At 41.0% G+C, this 22,074-nt stretch overlaps 1 protein-coding gene across 2 annotated transcripts in view; it reads right to left on the reverse strand.

Moving 5' to 3' along the window:
* LOC121906775 (calcium-binding mitochondrial carrier protein Aralar1-like) overlaps positions 1–22,074 on the reverse strand; it is a 28,773-nt gene that overhangs the window by 680 nt on the left and 6,019 nt on the right. Inside the window, exons 1-17 of one of the 2 annotated variants that reach the window (XM_042425870.1) lie at positions 20,910–21,097; positions 20,336–20,389; positions 18,192–18,334; positions 16,301–16,416; positions 13,643–13,782; positions 10,664–10,810; positions 10,347–10,485; positions 9,324–9,417; positions 8,705–8,789; positions 7,383–7,464; positions 6,021–6,179; positions 5,008–5,060; positions 4,696–4,776; positions 2,147–2,287; positions 721–859; positions 261–419; positions 15–105 (exon numbers count right to left, since the gene is read on the reverse strand). In XM_042425870.1, coding sequence (XP_042281804.1) covers positions 15–105; positions 261–419; positions 721–859; positions 2,147–2,287; positions 4,696–4,776; positions 5,008–5,060; positions 6,021–6,179; positions 7,383–7,464; positions 8,705–8,789; positions 9,324–9,417; positions 10,347–10,485; positions 10,664–10,810; positions 13,643–13,782; positions 16,301–16,416; positions 18,192–18,334; positions 20,336–20,389; positions 20,910–20,921 — 1,835 coding nt within the window. In that variant the 5' untranslated portion in view covers positions 20,922–21,097. Of the gene's footprint in view, positions 1–14; positions 106–260; positions 420–720; positions 860–2,146; positions 2,288–4,695; positions 4,777–5,007; positions 5,061–6,020; positions 6,180–7,382; positions 7,465–8,704; positions 8,790–9,323; positions 9,418–10,346; positions 10,486–10,663; positions 10,811–13,642; positions 13,783–16,300; positions 16,417–18,191; positions 18,335–20,335; positions 20,390–20,909; positions 21,098–22,074 lie in introns of those variants that run through there. The other variant, XM_042425872.1, reaches the window with a different exon arrangement.

Here is a 22,074-nt window from a genome sequence, read left to right on the forward strand (position 1 = left end):
GTTAAAGTACTTACTGTCCTCCAAAGTCAACGTAGAACCATCTCTGCAGCAGTTCATAGGTCACTAGGGTTACACCAAACTGCGGCGACGATCTGAAGACACGAGCTAATGGAAGATAGTTTGAAAATTACAATGTGGGATTTAATATATCTCCAGTGGCTTCTAGACAATTACAGCCACCACAGTGAGCCTCATTTCCCAGTCATGAAACCACTTATGGGAAAGTGAGCGTGTGTTTGTGTGTGTGCGTGTGTATCTACCTCCTGCGCCCTTCCAAAATGCCCTGAAACCTTCCTCCTTGAGGATCTTCCTAAAGCAGTCGATGACTCCATTGTATGTCGTCTGGCCTGCTCGGGCCGCCACCTGGAGCCTGGTCTTGATGACATCAGCAGGGGTCACCAGTGATGCCGCCGGTACACCTTAGGAGACGTTTCACAACAGACATAATGAAGCGCTTTCACTATGCACAGATGTTGTTACATTCTGACATCCCTGCTGCAGCTTCAAGCAGGGCTTGAAATGGGTATCGCTTTATAGTGCAATATGACAAAGGCACTGTATATACAGCCAGGCTGTTGTGAGATTCAGTGGGTGGAGAGAGTAGAACATGGGAGGAAAATGCATTTGTTGGAGCAGAAAATATGACGCATCCCCCAAGAAAAACACAACATGTTGCTTTTTGAATATCTAGAGACCCCCAGCTTTCCAGATGTTTGTTACCTGCAATCGCTCCAGCAGTGAGCAGCTGCAGTGGACCCAGCCTTCCGTCATCATCTGCCAGCTTCTCCTTGGTGTGGGCATAAACAGGGAAGTAGATGGCGGAGAAGGGGATGTCACGCAAGAAGCAAGCTTTTGCTCCCTACCAGAAAAACACAAAAATATCATGTTAAATATGTGGACATCACAACAGGGCTGCTAAACGGGCAGAGGCAGTGGTTGAGGGGGTTTATCTTGGGGATTAAGTGGCCTGGGAGCTGTCTTGTTTAACCAACGGGGGGTTTTAGTGTTGATGATGGAGCCAAAGAGCCCCAGGCAGAGCTGCAGCACTGGGCCTCCAGAGAGAAATCCATCACACACACATACAGAGCACCACCATGGACTTTGGTCTTTTTTTTAAATAAGCCACACACTATCTGCTACTCATTAAAATATGGACTATGAACACATGACTGGAGCTGTAAGTAAACCCACAAGGATCTGGAAAGGAGCAGTAGCAAAGCATAATTCCTCACTAATTTGCTGTTGGTTGTTGGCCACAGTTCTTTTTGCATGTTCAACACTGTTTTGGAAAATTGCAAACAGTCAGCAAAAGCGCTGTGTGATCTTCAGATTTCAGATTCTGATCTCTATTATGACTGTGTACACACAAATGTTTGTACAAATACAGTAGTATTTCATCTGTACATCATTACAGTATGAAAAAACATTTAAGTACATTTACTCAAGTACCATACTTTACTTTATGCATAGTTATATATAAGCGTACAGTTAAAACAAGATTCACCTCCACCAGTTACAAAATGCTTTTTACAAGTGAATGATCATTAATAATAAGCCAATAATATAACACTTGGAAAGGGGTCATTCTGTGTAAGGGCTACTTTTACTTTTAACACTTGAGTAAATCATGCTGGTAATACTTATATATAAGTATATATATATAATATATATCATTTTATATGGAGGACTTATACTCATAAATGGCAACTGTTATATTGTGGTCTTTGCAATTACTTTAAGTAGAGCTGAAACTATTAATCAATAAGTCTGTTGCCAAAAAAATAATCTGCAACTATTTCTAATTGTTTCAGTAATTTTTCAAGCAAAAATACAAAAATTCTCTTTTTCCAGCTTCTTAATTGTGAGTATTTCCGGCTGTTCTGTCTTTTCAGTGATAATAAATTCAAACATCTGAGTTCTGTTGGTTGGACAAAAGTCATCTTAGGCTTTCAGAAACTGTGAGTTTTTTAGAGCACACAATTAATCAAGAAAATACCCACCAAACTTCTTCCACTGTTCCTACGTACACAATAAACTCCTCCTGTTGTTAGTATTGTATCTCAGCAACGTCTTTCCCTGCCCTTGTATGACACTTAAAAAAGGTGGATGCTGCAGACGTCATGGTGCTGCAAAGGTGATGACCTACCTTGTAGAGGCCAAAGAAGCCCAGGTCTCTCACAACATTCAGGGCACTGACCCTGGGGCCTGTAGTGATCTCTCCAGCCACCTGCAGACGGATCTTAACGATCTCCAGAGGATTGGTGAAAATCACCTGGGAAGCTCCAGCCTGCAGGATTCAAGAGAACAAAAAAAAAACCAACAGCTGATTAGCAGTGTACATGTTGCTGTTTGCAGTCAGAGGCATAGAGCTGGGTGTCTAAGTGCATTTTCTGTGATTAAGTGAGGTCACACATGTAAGGGAGGAACTTTGGTTTAAGGTAATGATGTGTAAGCATTTCTCCCTAGTAGGACTTCTCAAATTATCTCAGTAAACTTAAGCACAAAAGATACTTTTTATCCCTGATCTGATCTCACATTGTCAGAGAATGGCCTTGGCAGGAGGAGGAAAAAGCAGGCATTGATAGAGGAACAACTGGGGTCAGGTCAGAACAGGCGTAGGGTGAAGAGAAGCCCCAGCTCATGGTTGGGAGACGGTGACCCTGGCACCAGCCCTCTGCCCCCTCGCTTCCCCCTGAGGCACCTCCTGTGGCAGGGTGAGCGGCCCAGCCTGGCCCTCGCCCCGCACACTTCCCCAATTCAACCCTCATTCCCAGGGGAGAGCGCTGAATCACCCGGATGGCTTGGGGTCCGGGCAAGCAATGCCCCGAGGCACAGCACCCTCTGACTCAGGCACATTTATCACCCTCCCCAAATCTAATCAGGCCCCAGGATGGCTGCTGGTGACATTCAGGGCAGGGGTCTTATCTGTAAACATCCGAGCAAAGGTCTAAAAAAAGCTCCAGCACATTTAGTCATTTTCAAAGTGGAGGGGGAATATCCGCCGCTCTGAAGATGGATGCACTCGTCCCGTCTCTTTTATCATCTTCAGTTCTCTCTGATGGGAGCTATAATTAAACAGGCTTTCATAAAACAACATAAGGATGTGGTCCAATTCATACAAAGCACTCACAATGAATATTGCTCACTAAAGGAAGGCCATAGATGGGATACATCCTTTACAGATCCAGCAGTTAACGGTGTGTATTGGAAACATCTTCTTGTCCTGTGTGTGAGTAAGGGGGACCTGTACTGTGTCCGTGGGCCTGCAGCTGACCGAGCCTGCAGGTATGCACCATGGTGTCAAACTCAATCACACTGAGCTATACCCAGCTTCATCCAGGACCCTCCAGGGCCTCCTCCTCCAATTACATTCTGACAGGGGTCGCGACCCCACAGACCCTGCTCCTCTGTGAGCAACCTGCGGGCTCTGCTGCATGGCCCGCCTGTTTCACTTCGCCACAACCAAGCCAATGGAGAGGCAGAGTGAAGGAATAAAAATGTTGTAGAAAATAAGCCCGGATTTAAAACAAAACAAAAAAAAAAACAAAACGCCACATTTCTCGTGGTGATCGTTTTAGAGGATTCAGGAACAAAGGTTTTGTATAGAGGCAAACTATGTGAGATGGCAAATGGCGAGTTGACAGAAGAAATTAAGACATCATGATCTCCTACACACACGAAATAACTTAAGATTTACTGATGGAAATTTAAAATGAGAAGCATATGCTGATAAACTGAACCGGATGGAATTCAAATGGAACTAAATTACCTCAATTAATCAGAATACCAATTTTAGAATTTCACCAAATTATGGATCCACAATGAACAATTCAGTCTAAATGCTGGTAAAACGTGTCTTTGTCCAAAGCGGTAAATTAGTTAGGTTCCTCCATCACTCTAGCTGCTATGCTTTTTTACTTTTTGAATCAGCAACATACACTCACCATACACTTTATTAGGAACACCTGTGCAATCCAATACAACAGCTCTGCCATAAATTCTACTTTTATGAAGCTTATACATTTTCAGTTTTTGATGAAATCCAAGTGTCAGAAAGGTGATAATTCTACTTTATGTTTATTATTGAGGTTGCAGTGGGTAGTGGTGGTGAACTGAAAAGTGTTATTATCATATTTCGCCACCCCCATATATGTTAATGGGGTGGACAAAATATTAGGAACACTTTTTAGTTTAATATATTTATATACATAGTTTTCCGTTTTTGCCTGTTCTCAAAAAGCCATCTAGTCCTGCAGGTATATGAGCATTTTTATATAAAAATAATCAAACATTCAAAAAGCAGTGTGTGATGGAAGGAGCATGCTTTACATTTTTAAATGCTTTCATTTAATTTGATTTCTGTTGTACTTACTAATTAACTAAAACTGTTATCCATCTTATAAGTGAAAAAACAATTTGATTATACATACAAAAATGTATATTGAAAAGTAAAGCCATTAATTTGTTAAAAACTGTTGGCAAGTAAATATATTTAGTTAACCACCTCATGACAAACCAAACTGGATCTTATGAGTATTTAAATTGAACAATAAAAACAACCAAATGTACAAAATAATTTGAAATCTTTCCCCCCATTAATTACTTTCAACCATGCATCTCTTCCCATCCTGTTCTTCCCCTTGGTTTTTCAGCTCATCTACAGACTGACTTTATGATCACTAAAGTAATGCTTACACATCCACCAGCAAGAATCTCTGCAGGCACAGGGATGGTATCATCTTGTGTGGTGAACTTGTCTCTGACAAAATCATTCACCTGAAAAAAAGAAGAAATAAAGAAAGAAAAGGGAAGAAGACATGAAGAAAAAAGGCAGATGAGACACAATCCCAATCTTGATGGCAGGGCATTAATGTTAACTTGTGGTTGCAGTCACATCTTGATTGTGAAGAGTGCGTTTTCTCTATGCACTATGCATGTTTTTCATTCACAGTGAATCATTCAGAGCAACTTTTTGAACACTCTAAGCTACACAGTGAAATGACTTGCCGTGAGTTTGATAGCTTTCTCCGGGGCAACGCCAATGAGCTGCGGGAGGAGACCTGCAAAATATTATTCATAGATACCATTAGAATACCTGACAGAGAGAGAGATAAAGTCTGGCTTGAAATGAATGCACATTTTTATCTTTGTTGAATGAATACATCCACTGACAGCTAGAACAATATAAGCTGCAGGGTTCTTGTGCGCGTAAAACAAACCCATAAATATTTACAGATGTGGATGATACATCTGATACACCAAAACACAAAGGGTCCCATTCAAAATGAACAAAAGTCTAAAATATGACACTGCTGGTGCATATGGGATCAGCACTGTTGAGGCCTGATCCCACTGTTGGTGGGGAACAGAGAGAGAGCTGTGTGGTCACGGACAAGATCAGGAGGGGGGAGGTTGGGTGCTACGGTGGCGATAACCGCCATACTGTTTCACCGTCTGTCCTTCATCAAGCCAGATAAACTTCTGAAGGAGCTGCTGAGTGACTGCTGCTGGTATGCAGCCAGAAAACAGCCGAGCGTGTCTGTCTCTGAGTCAATCACCCTCTTATCATGTGCAAGAGAGGAGGAAAGGGGGGCCAGAGTGAGGCAGATCACAGCAACAAAGAACTGCAGTGGTGGAGGTAGCAGTAGATGGCAGTCTTGACTTCCTTCATATGAACAGCCCAAGGGTCGAAGTGTTGTATGTCACAAGCCTTCAGCACCATTATCACCACCCGGGTAGAGTTAGATCAGACGCTGCTACTACATGAATTCTGCTGGTCAGTCTCCTCTGGGAGCTCTCACTGGTATTGAGATAATGAAAATGCGACCCCTGGGTGTTGCTTTATTCGCTGCTGAACAAGGAGGGCAAAGGTTTCTGGTATCAATTAGCAAACCATGCTGCTGACATTAGCACACTGACAAATCCTGATGCGTTCCCGTCAGACAATTTGTTTTGCACATGTTGGCCTGCAAACTGATTTCTGGTCTTTTTTACATTAAGTAAAACCTGCAATGGATTACCTCTGTAAAATCCGAAGAATCCCTCGTAACGGAGCACTTTCTTCGCGCAGTCGAAGCTGTTCTTGTACATCAGCTCTCCTACAAAGGAGCCTGTAGAGCGCTGATTCTGCATGCGTGTCTTCACCAGGTCAATGGGATACACAGCCGTGGCACCGGTGGCTACAAAACACAAACACAATAGTCACTGATTTAAATTTTTGTTCTGTATTTCTAGAAACAATATTTTCACAGTATTTTGAACATCTGAACAATATGTTACACAGAGTAAATACAAGTATATTAGCTTGTATAGTTTTCACAGACGCATACTTGAAACTGTGAAATAGATTGGGGCTGAAACTAATAATTATGTCATTGATAAGTTGTCTATACAATGTCAGAAAACAAGGGAAAATGGAAAATAATATTTTTCCAGAGCTCAAGGTGGGGTCTAATCCTTTGTTTAATCCAACCATTAGTCCAAAACCCAAAGATATTCAATTTACTATCATATATGACAAAAAAGCAGGAAATCCGTACTTTTTATAAGCTGAAATCAGTGACTGTTTGGCAAATATGCATAAAAAATAACTGAAACTATAAAAGGATTATCAAAATAGTTGCTGATTAATTGGACAGTAATCTGACGGGCCACCTTGACACCGTCATTCCCTCGTTAATACCTTATACAACTGAGCTATATAATAATTAGTAATTCAGTAGATATGTTTGGAGGGGGTTGTCTAATGATCACTCAGAGTAGGAATTTTGATAAACGTGAAAACTTTTGCGTAGAGTATATTTAGAGGGGGGGGGAGGGGGGGGGGGCAAAGCTGCATAAAGTTTTGCTAAATCCTGCTCTCAGCTATGCTTGCCATGTCTTGTCTGACATCAAAGGCTGCTGAAGTGACTCTTCTCTCTCAAACATGCAAACAGCTCAGTCAGCAAGAAACAGCTCATTAACGCCACAAAGACATGGCAGTTTCACCATACTTTGTGATATATGTCTCTCTAACCCTGTCTGAAATAGCCAGCAGCGGTGCATGAGGATTGATAAGTCTTGGGGGGAGCGCACACACACACACAACCACACACACACAGAGTCGGGCAGTTATGTCAGAGGTTCCTTGTATCAGTTCCTTCCAGTGTAATTAGACAGAGATTCCAGAGAGTGCGGTTCCGGAAGATTTGTGTCATTCCAAAGCTCTGGCTCCAACGACAGCCTGGAGCCACCGGTGGCACGGCAGTACAATGCCGGAGCCTCATATCACAGCCCCTCTCCATGCAGCACAATGGCCAGCCCCGGGGCCTCAGTGCGCCAGTCTAGCCGGCTAAGGTTACCCCTCAGCAGGCTGGGGGCTCTGCAGCAGACATGTCACTCACCTCCAGCGATTGAGCCCAGAGCAAACCTATAGGCAGACTCTGCAACCTGGAGCCAGATGGGCCGAGACGTTTCGTGATCGTGCTGTATGGGAGAAAAAGACACCAGTGGTCAAATGAATCTGGAGAAAGATGGGGGATCAGAACGCTAACCATGAATCGGCTGGCTATTAAACTATAGTGAACCAGATACATTGTGGAAAGAAAAATGCAATGGAGTACTCAGCAGTGGAGGAAGGCGATGGTATGTGGACATGTCATGGTATAACGTCTGATTCATCATCAGCCGGTATTAAATGTCACAGACAGACCAGCTCTACAGTACAGTAAATGACTATGTGAACCTGCAGCCCAGTTTTCCACAGATGCTACATGTGGGAGGCTACAAGCTAAAGGTCTTCTTTTATTTCTACAACAAAGTATAATTTCTCTCTTATCTACTTGATCTCTGGATTGGTGTTTGATGTTGAAAGCGGAGCCCCTTTGTTTTCACTGTGGTGCAGAGGAACAGATTAGCCCCACAAGCCTTTTCCATGTACAGATAAGTATCTACATGAATATTACACAGTCCGAGTGAGACGCTATTAAAGTATGTGTGTGTGTGCAGGTCGAGGCAGTGAGTAACTTCTCCCAGACCAGACGAGAAGGGAGTAGAGCAGATCACTCTTTTCCTCTTCCCAGATACTTCCACCGAGGGTTGCATGCTAACAAGATCAAGGTCTTGATCAAAGGGTTTAAACAATTAGCCTACTTCCACTAAGGGCAGGCCTGAGAATTGCAGCATCCCCCTCAAAGGAATCAAATTCCAGACCTCTGAGCAGAAGTCCCAGGAGCATGAGTGGCCTGAAAGTTCTGACCACAGCCTGATATAGAGATGTGTTATCCGGTGGAGGCAGGAACTATTTTGTTCTCCCATATCCACCTTGACTCCCACTCGCCTCCTGCCATTAGCAGACTTTGCTAAAGGCTCCTAAAACTCCTCAAGCCCCACACTGATAAAAGCCTCTTATTAGCTTCTCAGATGTGTGATTGCAGCTGATGTGTATGTGCAACTATACTGAATAAAATGGGGGAGAGCCTTTCATGGAGAGGTGCAACGCAACAATCCATTCCTCTTCTATAACTATAATTGCTGTACTTTTATCTGGGAGTTTAAGTAATGCACTTCACAAGGGGAGAAAAACATGGGCACTCTGCTAATTCACTCACTGAACATTCTCTCTTTTTTGGGCTCCTTTCTGAGAAGGAAGCAGAGAGAGAAGAGCAAGAGGCTTTGATAAAAGGCAGGAGGATGTGAAAGGTATTATAGGAGTCAATCAGACTACCTGTCTCCGGGCCTCAGCTAGGTGGTACGGTATGGCTCCTTCCTCCAGCGGGGCTATCCTCTCGATGTCTGCGAGGTTCAGCCGCCTTAACACACAGCAGCAGGGGAGGCAGGGAGTTAGGCCAGGAAAAAAGCAAAGCCCTGCATCTATTGCGAGCTGCAGCCAGTGATGTAAGATTTTCCACAGACTTTTTACTGGCACATAACTTGAAGTTACAGCAACTTTAATTTAAGCTCATATAAACAACAGACAAACAAAGCTGGATGAATGCCTGTGGCCCAACAAGTAAATGAAAGTGTTTTGTTACAAAATGTTTGAGACACAAATATTCCCCACTGGCCTGACGCATCATAAAGCCTGTATCCATGTTTTATGTTTGTCTTGTAAATCAGCCAGTGGAACCACTGTTGTTAAACTGAATGAGCAATAACTTCATTTTTACAACCAATAAACAGAGCTGTAACATATTTATTCCGCTCATGGTGGAATCAAAAATGACACGGTTTTGTACAAATGTTTTGAATACACTAAGTGGATTTGAGGAACAGCAGCAGAACCTACCTGGGTGATTGTATGGACAAAACACACACAGTACAGTGTGATTTAAAACAGAGCTTACCCGGAGTGAGAGTGGAGACCAGAGAGCTGGTACAGGATGTCAATCTCCATTGGAGTGACTTGACCAAACTTATTAGAAACGTGAACAAACTCCTCTAAAATGAAACAAAGAGAAGAGGAAATCATACAATCATACAAACAGGACTTCACTTGAAGCCTCGACACATTAAACAGGAAGCACCGTACAATATAGCTGAGGGTACACGCCAGGTATATTTTACAGGAGGCTAGTATTACATAGTATTTGCAAATATTGTTCTTGCTGGTTTTAGCGTTATTGTAGATGCTTGCTGGTAAACAGGATATTTTAGGAGATTACAGAAAAGTATTCTAAATCATTACATTACTTTTGCATTCATGCAGCCTCTCAGCAGCACTCTGTGTCACTCTCTTCTATGTGCTTCATATTCAGTTCTTTACTGTTGCCTGCTGAGAAGCTCCATTACCATCAGGTGGTCTTTCTCAAAGGAAACCTAATGGTAGCCCTGGAAGGAGGGAAAAGACTTATTTTTTCACTTCCCCCACAAAGGCCTTCCTGACAGGTCCAAGGACTGCAACCTTCAGTTACAAGCCTGCTTCCATGACCCCCAGCACCTCGATGACATACTTTTCTATGACTGACATGTGATTTTTTCCCGTTATACTTAAAGCCCAACCATCTGATATGTGTGGTAATACACATAGCAAGAATTATTTGCAAATACTATTCACCAAAAGTATTATATAAAGCAGGAAAATAATGGAGAGACAGTAGAGGAACAGTCTACAGTTTGCATCTCAGTGGGAAACATACTTTTAGGAGAGGATGTGACTGATCAGTAACACAGATCTAAATGTAGGGTGATGATCTGACTACCAGGTTAAATATTCTCATTTACCTTCGTATTTTAGTGCTACAGTAAATGTTCCCTGTGTGGTCACTCACACCACTCTGTCAAGAAAGTTGAAATATGATTGCACAGCTACATTTCATATCTCATATGACTGATTTCAGTAATGTCAGGTTGATCTTGCTCAGGAGTACCTTTGGTAACAAGCGTGTCTCTTTGCGTGCCGGCGAGGGTGCTGTAAATCTTGCGGACCAGCTCCATGTTGTTGAGGAGGGCGTTGAAGGCATTGAAGTAGGAGAAGCTCACCATGTGGGAGGTGCTGCCTCCTGCAGCCTAGAGAAAGATCCAGAGTCTGTCATTCCACCTGTATAGGAGGACTTTGGCTAGATCTTATTATGAATGACTGTTGAATGACTCTTAAAAATATAAATTACCAACATGGGTGTCCAAACAAGGACTGGATTGTTTCAAATCTTTAATAACTGGTGTAAAAAAAATTTCTACAACTCACTGAAACCAGGTTCTCCTCTACAAACTTAGTCAGCATGTGGTGTCTGATGGTGGCCATGATGTCGCTGAAGTCCAAGGCAGTGATGGTGCCACTCTTGTTTTTGTCTTTTTGTGCAAAAGCCTGGCGGGCGTGCTCCAGCTGCAGCTCCTGCAGCAACAGAGAGAGAGAGAGAGAGAGAGGGTCAAGCTGTTAGCTGACAAAAGTACCAAAGGGTTAGGTTCCTCCGATGAGGAGCATCACATTATAAGTAAGCGGTGAAATGGAAATTTGGAGGAACAAAGCATATTAATATCAGTGTTGGACAGATGTGAAAGTCATCAGATGTGACAGTGTCAGACACTGGCTTTTGTAATCACCACCGTCTCTCTGGAGACTAATGGAAACCATGTCCCGAGAAGTCTGATCCCGGAGCCGGGTGGAGCGGTTTAGTGAGACAACCAGCAGGTGTGTCAGCAGGAAAATGATTCAATATGACAACCATGCAATCAGAAAGGGATGCAGGGGGAGGCTGACCCCGGGTCAATGTCTGCTGTCAAAGCTCATCGTGTATAACCAGAGGATCAGAGAGTAACGTCACTGCAACATTCAGCTGTTACTTCCTCTTTACACTCTGGTTCTGATAACCTAATCAGTGGATTGTTGCTGAAGATTAAGTCTCACAATGTTTGCTGATTATATTGTTAAAAACTCATGATGATATGATGCCTCACAAAACATTATACTTACCAAAGTTTCCGAATGTTTAACTACTCAAGTCTAGCCAAATACTGCAACAACCACAAGGTGGCAGAGCCAAGACTGTTAAATGAGTAACAAACGTTAAATGAGTACAATAGACTTGTACTTCTTTGTATTTTAAGTAATACTCGATGTGCTTGGACATGACAGAAAAGCAAACAATAATAATGATAGATGTAGACGAAAACCTGTACACACAAGGGTCTTTGGTGTAGCGGTGGGAAGCCCTAGTCAAGTGTGATAAACCACAAAGTGCTCTGAGGGATCCCACACTGCAGTGGAGCCGGAGCCCAGCCTCTCTGACTCTCGGACCACCCAGCTTCTGTCTAACACCACAGGTCTCGACTCTAAACCAGGTTCCTCTCTGACCGTGGAGAGCTGCTGCTGCAGCACAGAAGTCTCAGTACACTTCAGCTTTTCTCTTCGTCACAGTTGTGCTACCTCACCACAGGATTGTGAATCGTTTAACCTTTACTAATGTGTACATACTGTCTAAGGTGTTGGAAAAAAATACATGTACTGCGTGTCCTGTCAATATGTTCTGAAGCCCCCTTTACAAAAGCGTTTTCTTTAGGTTAGTGGGTATCTGTACCTCTTCTTATGAGCTGATAAGTTTAATACTTTTACACTGTACTGTCCTATCATGATATACTGGCTTCATACTATCCTGTCTTGATATTGGGGGTTAGGGTCAGGGGTTGGGATTTGTTTTCATGTCAGCTCTTGTTTCAGTTCCAGGTATGTTTTTAATACAAGCTGTAGAATTTAAAGCAATTGTTCATCATTTTGAGAAATACACTTTGCTTTCTTGCCAGGAGAGCACAAAAGATTGATACCACTCTCATATCTTTCTGTTAAATATGAAGCTACGGCCAGGAGGTGGGTGGCTTAGCTTAGCATAAAGACGGTACACAGATGTGCACACATGTGAGGAGAAATTGTTAAAATTCCCTGCAGTCCAGAGCAGCAGCTTCCATCTATTCTTAAACGCATCATCTTCATCACTCTGTATCATCTTCCTCTGCTATCTGAATTTTCCTTCTCTCAGTCCAAGCTCTCACTGTTACATTAAAGGCCTTTGATTTTATTTTGGCTGTACTCACTCAGATGCTTTAAAAATAATACATCCAACACTAGCTAAATATATACAGTAAACTGCAATAAATGTGTTAAGTTCAACATATATTAAATAAGATTAAAAACATTTAGCCACATCTATAATATTATCCCATTTACAAGCAGGGTAGCAATATTATTTGATCATTTAATGTGTGATGAGACAGTTACGGGGGATCACATTTTCGTTTCGGTTTTAAAGGTCCTTCACAATTGAATTCTGTGACCTCTATAATTTCATATATACAGTATAAAATATGCTATTAACAAGAACCAGTGGGGTGTTATCACTGCAGTCTTTTATTATCTTTTTAATACCAGTCGGGTCAGTCAGGCACAGCCTTCAAAAGACTGTAAAACAATAGAAGGAAAATGCAGTGTGATCCATCTCTCCTTGTTGAAGCTCAGTTCTCAGTTAGTAGACTCTAGTGTGCTGATTGCTATGGAAACCAAGTGCTCACTTCATATCTGCCATTCATATCTAAAATTAAAAGTTTTCATATCTGCTTTAACAGTGAACGCTGTTTTTTTTATCTGTGAAATAGTATTAGCTAATATTCTACAGAGCAACAGACACCAGCCGTTGTTTTTTGCATTGTGTTTTGTATGTTGATAGTTTAATTGCGGTTGGTTATTGTGACTAATTAATGTGAGCCAAAATAACCATTTGGGAAAAATGTTGTTATCCTACATATGTATGTACACTATGCAGGCCTACACAACCACTATTTTATCATGACGTTGCATGAATGCCTGAAAGTTACTCACTCATATTGATTTCGTCTCTCTCAGTCTTCACTGACAGCATCCCAGGCAGGTGCACATCTTTACAGGGAGATCTATAGATTTTGACACAATTGTGCAGCACTATTTGCCCATTTAGACTAAGAAAAACTCACTTTCATTTCCGAGGACAACCAAAAAAAGTTTAGCCTGTTGTAATAGTTATAGAGGAACAGACCTTTAGGACCTCAATGGTTGCTCCAGCAGTGCCTGAGAGTGATATTGGTCTTCTCACTTAGCATATCTATTTCCCAAAATGATGTACTATTCTTTTAATTGTAAATATTGGTTTATCATGCAGCTCATCAGTTATAAAGTAAAACTCAGAAATAAAGTGTATACCTGCAGAAACTGGGTGAACTCTGTGTAGCTGAGGTGCCTGTTTCTTTCATGGCCGAAGTGTAGCTTGATGAACTCACAGTCCCAGTTGAAGGGAATGTGGTGATGTACTGTCGTCTGGCTGAAGATGTCACGTACATTCTCTGCAAGAGTGAGACGTGGGTCAGCGACAACAAGAGACAGAGGAAAAAACATGCAAGGCGCAATTGTAACCTCCACATCTCGTCTTCACTCCATCCTTGTTAAAGCAGAGGAAAGAGTCCATTTGGACTGCGAAGCTGAATAGGCTGTTTGACAGTCCCACTCCTTTTACATTTTGAGGGTTTTCAGTCCATCTAGGACATTTTTTGTGAAACCACTGCTCTCAATTTCAGTCGCCTTTATGGAGACCCATTGCACAGAAAGAGCATAGCAGCAGCTCCTTTGTAAAACGCTGCATCTCTTGGTTTATAACATGCTGAATTCATTCCTCCTCTTGTCAGATGGAGATAGTTATTATGTGATGTTCCTCAGAGCTTGCTTGCTGTCCTGCCCTGAGATGAGACCTTAAGAATACAAGCTGCTGGTGTCTATAATACTCTATAGGCTCCAGAAGCCAAGAATAGAGAATCATAGCTACTTGTAAATTCATTGACTACACATGCTTGAAAAAGAATAGCACCTAAGACCCACAATTTGCACTCAAACTTATACACACCCTGAGTCCCCCGTCTTAGTGACGGTAATTGTTTTAGGGCTATACAATCATCAAAGTTTTCATTCCTCATCCACGAAAACCACAACAAAATTACCCACATCAAGTCAGCATCTTTAAGCAAATAGAGTTGTTCTAATATTGTGTTATTTAAACCATGGGCGTAGATTTGGGTACGGACAGTAGGGACATGGGGTTACCAATATGAAGGTGTTGCTGGATTTTCCCTACGCATATATTTTTACCTATCTCAAACAATCTAGCCGATTTAAAGGATGAGTCTGTAGGATTTAGTGGCATCTAGCGGTGAGGCTGCAGATTGCAACCAACCGAATACCCCTCCGCTCCCCCTCCCCTTCCAAGCGTGTCGGAGAACCTACGGTGGCAGTGAAACTCGCGAAAAATTCAAAAGGCCCTCTCTCGAGCCAGTGTTTGGTTTGTCCGTTCTGGGCTACTGTAGAAACATGGCGGTGCAACATGGCGGCATCCGTGGAAAAGGACCCGCTCCTTACGTAAATATAAAGGGCCCATTCTAAGCTAACGAAAACACAACGATTCTCATTTTCAGGTGATTTATACACAAATTAAAACATACTTATGAATGTTATATTCCATTTCTGCCATAATGATAACAGTAAGATCTCTCAGAGTTGCCAGCTTTGTGTATTTTCTGCATAAAAGGTGCACTATTATGATAAAAAAATAAAAGAGCAGGATATGGGAGATACTCAACCTGATGATCTGGCAACCCTCAACTTCAAGCTGTACGCATTGTTGACTGGCAGCAGCCCGGCAGCAGCAGCAGTAGTGGAGTCGGTGAGGCTGAAGATCTGAAGCGGTTAGTATTTATAGTTTAAACGTCATACGGTCACAGAATTGAAAACGACTTCACTGGACAAAACTAAGATCATTTGATGTTATATTTAACTTCAGGCGTTAGGTTTTGTTAGCTAATTTGTGACTGTTGCTCAGACATGCTGTTTAATTAAACAACTTTATGGTGAAAAGTCCTCCAAACATTTGGTGTTTTTTAGAGAAGAACCAAAGTGTCAGTAACTGTTGAGCTTAGTTAATAAGAATGTTCTGTAATCAATCCAAACATTAATCTTTTAAATTAAAGAGAAATAATTAGTGTTTAATGCCATCTCTCCCCTTTTCCATGAGTGGATCAAGAGCAGAGTTATTATTGCATATGTGTCATTAAGAAATGAACATTATTCATAAAGTTGGACAAGCTGTGGCTAAATTAGCCACAGCTAACATGCTGTGGACATAAGCTTGTCCGTCAGCCATCATATTATTATGTAAATCCTGTCAGCAGCAGCCTGAGCAGCACTGAGACACACAGACAGATGAGCTGCAGCCTCTCAGGTGAGCTCTGATGTCATAGTGAAAGATCTAGCCAAAAGTTCAGGAGTTGAATGAGAAATAATACAGAAGTTTTTGAGATGATTTAAAGATAGGTTTGAGCATATCTGTGTCATTAAACTCTTGACTTGTGTCGCCCAAATCCACAAACTGAAAGAAGGACAGAATGTCAGGTAGTGTTTGAAAACCTTACAGCAGCGAGTTACAGAGCAACATGTTACCTACAGGTTTCTATAAATTAATTATGACAGTCTATGATATGTTATTTTTTAAATTTTGGTCTCAGATTTATACTTAAGGAGTCTATCAATAAAAAAAAATCTAAGAAAATATCATGAACCAAGTCTGGTCTCAGACAAATGCATATTCAGTAAAGTAAACATAAAGAGACAGGCTCTTTATATGTGTATGTGTGTGTGCACATGTGCCTATGAAAGAGAAAAGAGTGAAAGCAAGTACACACACATGACAAAAAAATGTCCCTACCAAAGTTGAAACCAAACCTCTGCCCTTGGTTTAAACTACACTGTATGTAACATGATGCCAACATGAAGTACACTCCGACATCAGCGTGCTGATATCCACCACCATTTACATACCAAATGAGATGTTCCCTGTGCCAGTCTTGTCAAACAACTGAAAGGCAACTATGAACAGGGCGTCCGGGGCACATAGAACTGATTCAAAGGCCAGAAACTCCTGGAAAGAGATCAGTCTGTTTGGACAAGAAAGAAAGAGTGCTTGCTGAACAAAGGATATAAGTATGTTTGACAAAATTGCAAAAGCTACAACAACATCACAATCTATCCTGCCAGCTGGACTGACCGCAGAAAAACTGATACTGATAAGAGTGCTGATGTAAAGGACAGCAAGCAAATGCAGTCATAAAAAAATCCTATTTTTCAGCTGAGCTTCAAAGTTTATTCTTGACTTTGGAAAGAGCAGTTGATAAAAGAATTGCACCTCAAGGTCCATTTAGCAGCAGTTCTGGAGCTTCCAATCACATCACATGATCTTCATCAGATAAGATGAAGTTGTCATGGAAATTGTAGCCGTTCACATTTCTGTTATTTCTGAGCACTTTAAGCTCCTCTCGTCCATGTTGGCTTAAATGTTGAGCTTAAAAGTCCATTATATTATATTTTATAATATATTATTTTTTATTTTATGAGTTAACTATAATACATTTATTATTATTATGAATAATAAATGAGAATGAACTTTGAGGCTGAACTTTAAGCCAACATGTACGAGAAGTCCTTAATGCGTTCAGAAAAAAGGGAAACATCTAAGGACCTTGAAGTAAAACTGAAAAAGTTTGAGGTTTTTTTTCCCAACAATTCTTCAGCTGTTCATAAGACATATTTGCTGCTCTAACTGCTGCTCTACGCTGTAATTATGAATATATATGCAGAAATGATCAGGTACTTCAGATATATTCTGGCTTATTTTATTGTATTTTAAATCAGTCGTAAGTGTAAAACTGACTAATAAAGACATATTGACTGATAAAGGTGGCCGTTTACTCAGCCGACACTATTGAGATAAATCATTAACAGTGTCTTTGACAGCTCTAACACATGTTTGTTTGTTTGTTTTAGGGGTGTTGCACTGCTGCCACTGAATCTGCAGATTTTTAATCCAGAATTCTTAAACAGAGAACAAAATGTGGATCAAGTTCATTCACGGTTGATGAGATCTGGGCGTGAAAGTGGCCTTAAAGATTAATTGCTGCTTTGATCATGTGATATCCAGATGGCTTGTTGGTTTGAAAGTACCTTAAGGCTCAAGTTAAACAGGAATATAAGGTTTGTCATAAATACACATAAAAGGGGGGCGGGGGGTGGGGTTAATAGATGTGAAATATTAGCCAAGACCACATTTTACATATATTATGTAATAATAATAATACATAATATGTATATATATTATATATTAGCGAATAAATGTATCAACAGTATGTGTAATTAAATAATGTAAGTACATACATTTAACACAACACAATCCTCATTCAACAGCCAAAAAAAAGGTCATGTAAAATCACAGTATTGTGCTGGCAGCATGTAATCTGTAAGTCCCCATCTTCCCTGGTTCTTATATTGCTTTCAGGACAACCAACTATGAAAAGCAATACATACCAAATATATTTATATGGCAGCAGCCGCCTCCAACTACAGAAATGTCGCCACTACTGGTGAAATGTAAACACAATGGAAAAGTCATGTTGTTCACCAAATAAGATAAAAATAGGACGATCAGTATACAGAAGAAGAAACACGAAAAGGCGATTTTGAACCCAAAAAAAAAAAAAAAAAGGAATTAGAGCTTAAATTGGCTATAAAGATGTGAGGAGGGTTGTGCCCTAAAATTAAAACATTTGTCGGGGAAATACAGAAAGAGGAGCTACAACCTTTATACATGTATTAACATGTCTCAATATAACAGAGAACATACATAGGAACTTTCACATCGCTGTAACACAACACTCACCCATCTTTAGTGGTGTCAGCCACTCCAGCTATCAGCCCCACAGTTTTGGGATTATGTTGAGGCTGTGTATGCAGACCCAGGTAGCGCTGCACAAAGTCTTTGGGGGTCATGTAATGCTCCCCATCTTCCACCACACTGGCATACTGCGGAGGAGACAAGGAGGCAGTTGAGGACACTGAGGACGTTAAACTTTTCACTACATGCGTGGCTTTAGATTAGGAATCTGTAAGGTAGAAATTACATTATGTGCATGGAAAGAAAATAATGTGGAGTACTGCATACAACGATAACAAACAACCAATGGGTGATGAATCAACAAGTGCGGGTCTCTGAATTGGCATCTCTCTGTGATAATAAGCTGTTTGTGTAGAGTTTTCTATACCAGCACAAATCATTCTCTATTTACTGGTCTTACACAGTATTTTAAATTAATGCAATGTTTTTCCATCATAACAAAAAGTATTGAAAAGCATCTTTTGACTTCATGTAGGGCAGAGACACGTCTCCTTGGGCTGAACACAACCATATACGTCTCATTATCAAATTAAAGAGATACTAAATTACATTTTTAAAAAAAGCTAAATATCGGATACACAACATGCAAAGTAAACACTGTGGTGAACGTAATTGAAGTGTTTTGCTTAGGTTTAGTTAGGAGAACAGTGTCTATTTTTTTACCTATATTTATCCAATGCTCTCTTTCTCAAGAACATCCTGTTCACAGTTACACGTTCACTCCTGGAAGCTGCCCAGTAAAACAAGTCTGATCTGCTCATTGAGCAGCTCCACTGAAGCATTTGGGTGTTCAGAGCGCCTCATGGACGGTTAAGTGCTGCTCTTTCACTTTCCCCTTCTAGATTTATCTTGTTGGTCTGAAGGCAGAGCCGACGACCTTCTGATCACAAGCCCATATCTCTTACCTTTAGGTCACCACTGTCAACGGAGTGATATGGATCAAATCTTCTATCATGGCACATGTAACATCGATACGTATTGCGATACAGTCTCAGGAACTTCAACTGAGTATTAATTGATACAATAAGGAGATGGGAATGTTTATTTTTGGCTAATTTTGTGAATTAAATGCCTGAAAAATCAAGACACAAATCCTGTGAGTCTAATATTACCATAAAGCAGTCCTGCTCATTGATTTGCAATGTCTTAAAACTAGATATTATAGATATTAAAGGGCTACATTGGTATAAATGGTACAGAAAAATCTCTGACTGGGTAACACACTTACATTGTCTCACGATATACTGTGTGTTTCCCTTCACCTGATTGAACCACGACATGCACAGCCAACACAGAGCTGTGCTAAACCCGAGATCTCAGTAAGGCTTTAAGACATACTGTAAGTTCATTTTTAGAGCCTGGGTTGGGTTTCAAGTTGGAACAGACATAGCTCTGGAAGCACAAGCGCCACATGAACTGGCAACAGAAAGGCCAGATTCACGGAGCGGAGCCAAGCTCAGATAGAGAGCACATGAGACAGAGAACAGAGAAAGTGTGTGGGAGGAGACCTTCACGCCAAGTGTTTGCAGGGCTACAATTTAATGCACTCTGCTGAATTAACGTTTTAAGTGAAAATATTAATTCCAAGCAATTTATTGCCACATTTCTCCTTTACATGATTGTGTATCCATTCACCCTCACAGTAGGCCTCAAGTAGTTCTTAATTAAATTATACAGGCAGTCAGAATGAGCTTCCAGTAATTAACTCTTCCACCTGAATATGCATCACAAATTACACATTCCTCTTATAACGGAGAGATGCGGAAGGACCTTAACTTGTAACTCAAGTTTACGCTGCAAACAAGAGGTATGGCGGTTAAACAAACCTACAGCGGACAAAGAACAAATTCAATGACATGCTGAAGATCAAAACACAAGCCATACACACACACACACACACACACACACACACACACACATACACGTGAAGTCAAGGCATGGAGAGATACTCTGTTGAAGCAGATCCAAAATTAGTCAAAGCACTTGTGTGACCTTTACTCAACTATGTACCCCAATGGACACCAGACACTACACACTGACTAGTTAGTAACCTTGTTATACACACTTTCTGTGTGTTGCCATGTATATAAATGCACATAAATTAAGGTTTCTATAAATAACAGTCTTACCTTCAGAAAGATTGTCTTCAAGTCATGGGGGTCGGCTCTTTTTGTTGCTTGCACCTATAAAACACAAGTTGCAATTTGCTAAAAGAAAACAAAGTTATGCATTCAGAGAGTCATAATATCAAGATGCTGCCTATAGATATGTTCAATCAGCAGATCAATAGAACTGAAGTTCAGCCTGTCACTGTTTAGCATTGATTTTTTTTAAGTAGTCGGCTCAGCAGGATCGATCACAGCCGATTGTAACAGCAACAACACCCCTGCATGTGAAAAAAAACAACCGTGTCTGCTGCGATCACTTCACACTGCAAAAAAAACCGCTTCAAGCCTGAAATCTCTGTGATACACAAACGCAACAGAGGAATGAAGAGACAGACGTCTCTCTACGAGGCCAGCAAAGATGCGCCTGTGGAAAGATGCAGGAAAAAAATAATAATAATAAAGGGGGATTCCGCTGCGTTTCAGCCAGACGCGTCAAAACACCGAGCTGCCCCTGCGCACCGTACAGCGGTAAAGTCACGGCCCTGTTAGCGCCTTTTAAAAGTTAATATCTGATAAGAAATATTGACGGAGTCACCTTGACCGCCATGCTGGGTGTGACGTCAGCTGCAGTGAAGTAGCGCAGGCGCTGGGCATCAGGATGACAGCAGCGGGCATGACAGGACACTCAAATATATATCCAGCCAAATATTGTCCTTTTCTGTCTGCGGGGCGGTGTGACCGCGGAGTGACGAGGCGCTGAGAGAGATGATGAGAAAGTTATCAGCAGACGTTTCAGCGTTTCCTGTCTGCTCGGGTCAAACGAGGACACGGTTCACTGTGCTGCACTGTTGCAGTGCTGGAGAGTAATTAAATACATTTGCTCATGTACTGTACATATTTTGAGGTACTTGTACTTTACTCGAGTATTTCCATTTGATGCTACTTTATACTTCCACTCCACTATATTTCAGAGTGAAATATTGTACTTTATGCTCCACTACATTTATTTGACAGCTTTAGTTACTTTTCAGATGATTTGACACGATGGATAATATGACAAGCTTTTTAAAAACAACACATTGTTAAAGATGAAACCAGTGGTTTCCAACCTTTTTGGCTTTTGACGTCTTACAAAAAGCAGTGTGTAGTCGGGGTCACATTTCACATGTCTATGAGTTGTTAACAGATCCACTAAATAGTGATCTTTCCCTCTGAACATCTCACATGGTTTCATTACAATAAATGTTCAAATGATCCAATATTTCACCAAAGATCAAAAGTTAGAGAAAAAGTCCCCAAACTGAAAACAGATTTGTGTATCTGAACTTTGTTTTTTCTTCTTTACTCTCCCATTAGTCATCTCATGACCCCTCAGATTTATCTGGTGACCCTTTGGAGGGGCCTGACCCCTAGGTTGGGAACCACTGGACTAAACGACAGTAACATGCTGCTTACACACTGATGCTTCAGTATTAATAATCTAATGATGTCATATATAATAATAATATATCAGTCAGAGGGACAAAACACTACTTTTACTGCAATACTTTAACTACATTATACTGCTAATACTTATGTAATTTTGCTTAAGTGCGATTTCTCATGCAGGACGTTTACCAGTGATAGAGTATTTTTACTTTGCTATATTGGTACTTTCACTTAAGTAAAGGAACTGAATACTTCTTCCACCACTGATACTGTTGTAGCCTGCAGACTATATACAGGTCATTATAAAGTGTTCATTCATTCACTAAATGCAG

The sequence above is a fragment of the Thunnus maccoyii genome, chromosome 11, assembly GCF_910596095.1.
Source record: "Thunnus maccoyii chromosome 11, fThuMac1.1, whole genome shotgun sequence".
Taxonomy (NCBI): domain Eukaryota; kingdom Metazoa; phylum Chordata; class Actinopteri; order Scombriformes; family Scombridae; genus Thunnus; species Thunnus maccoyii.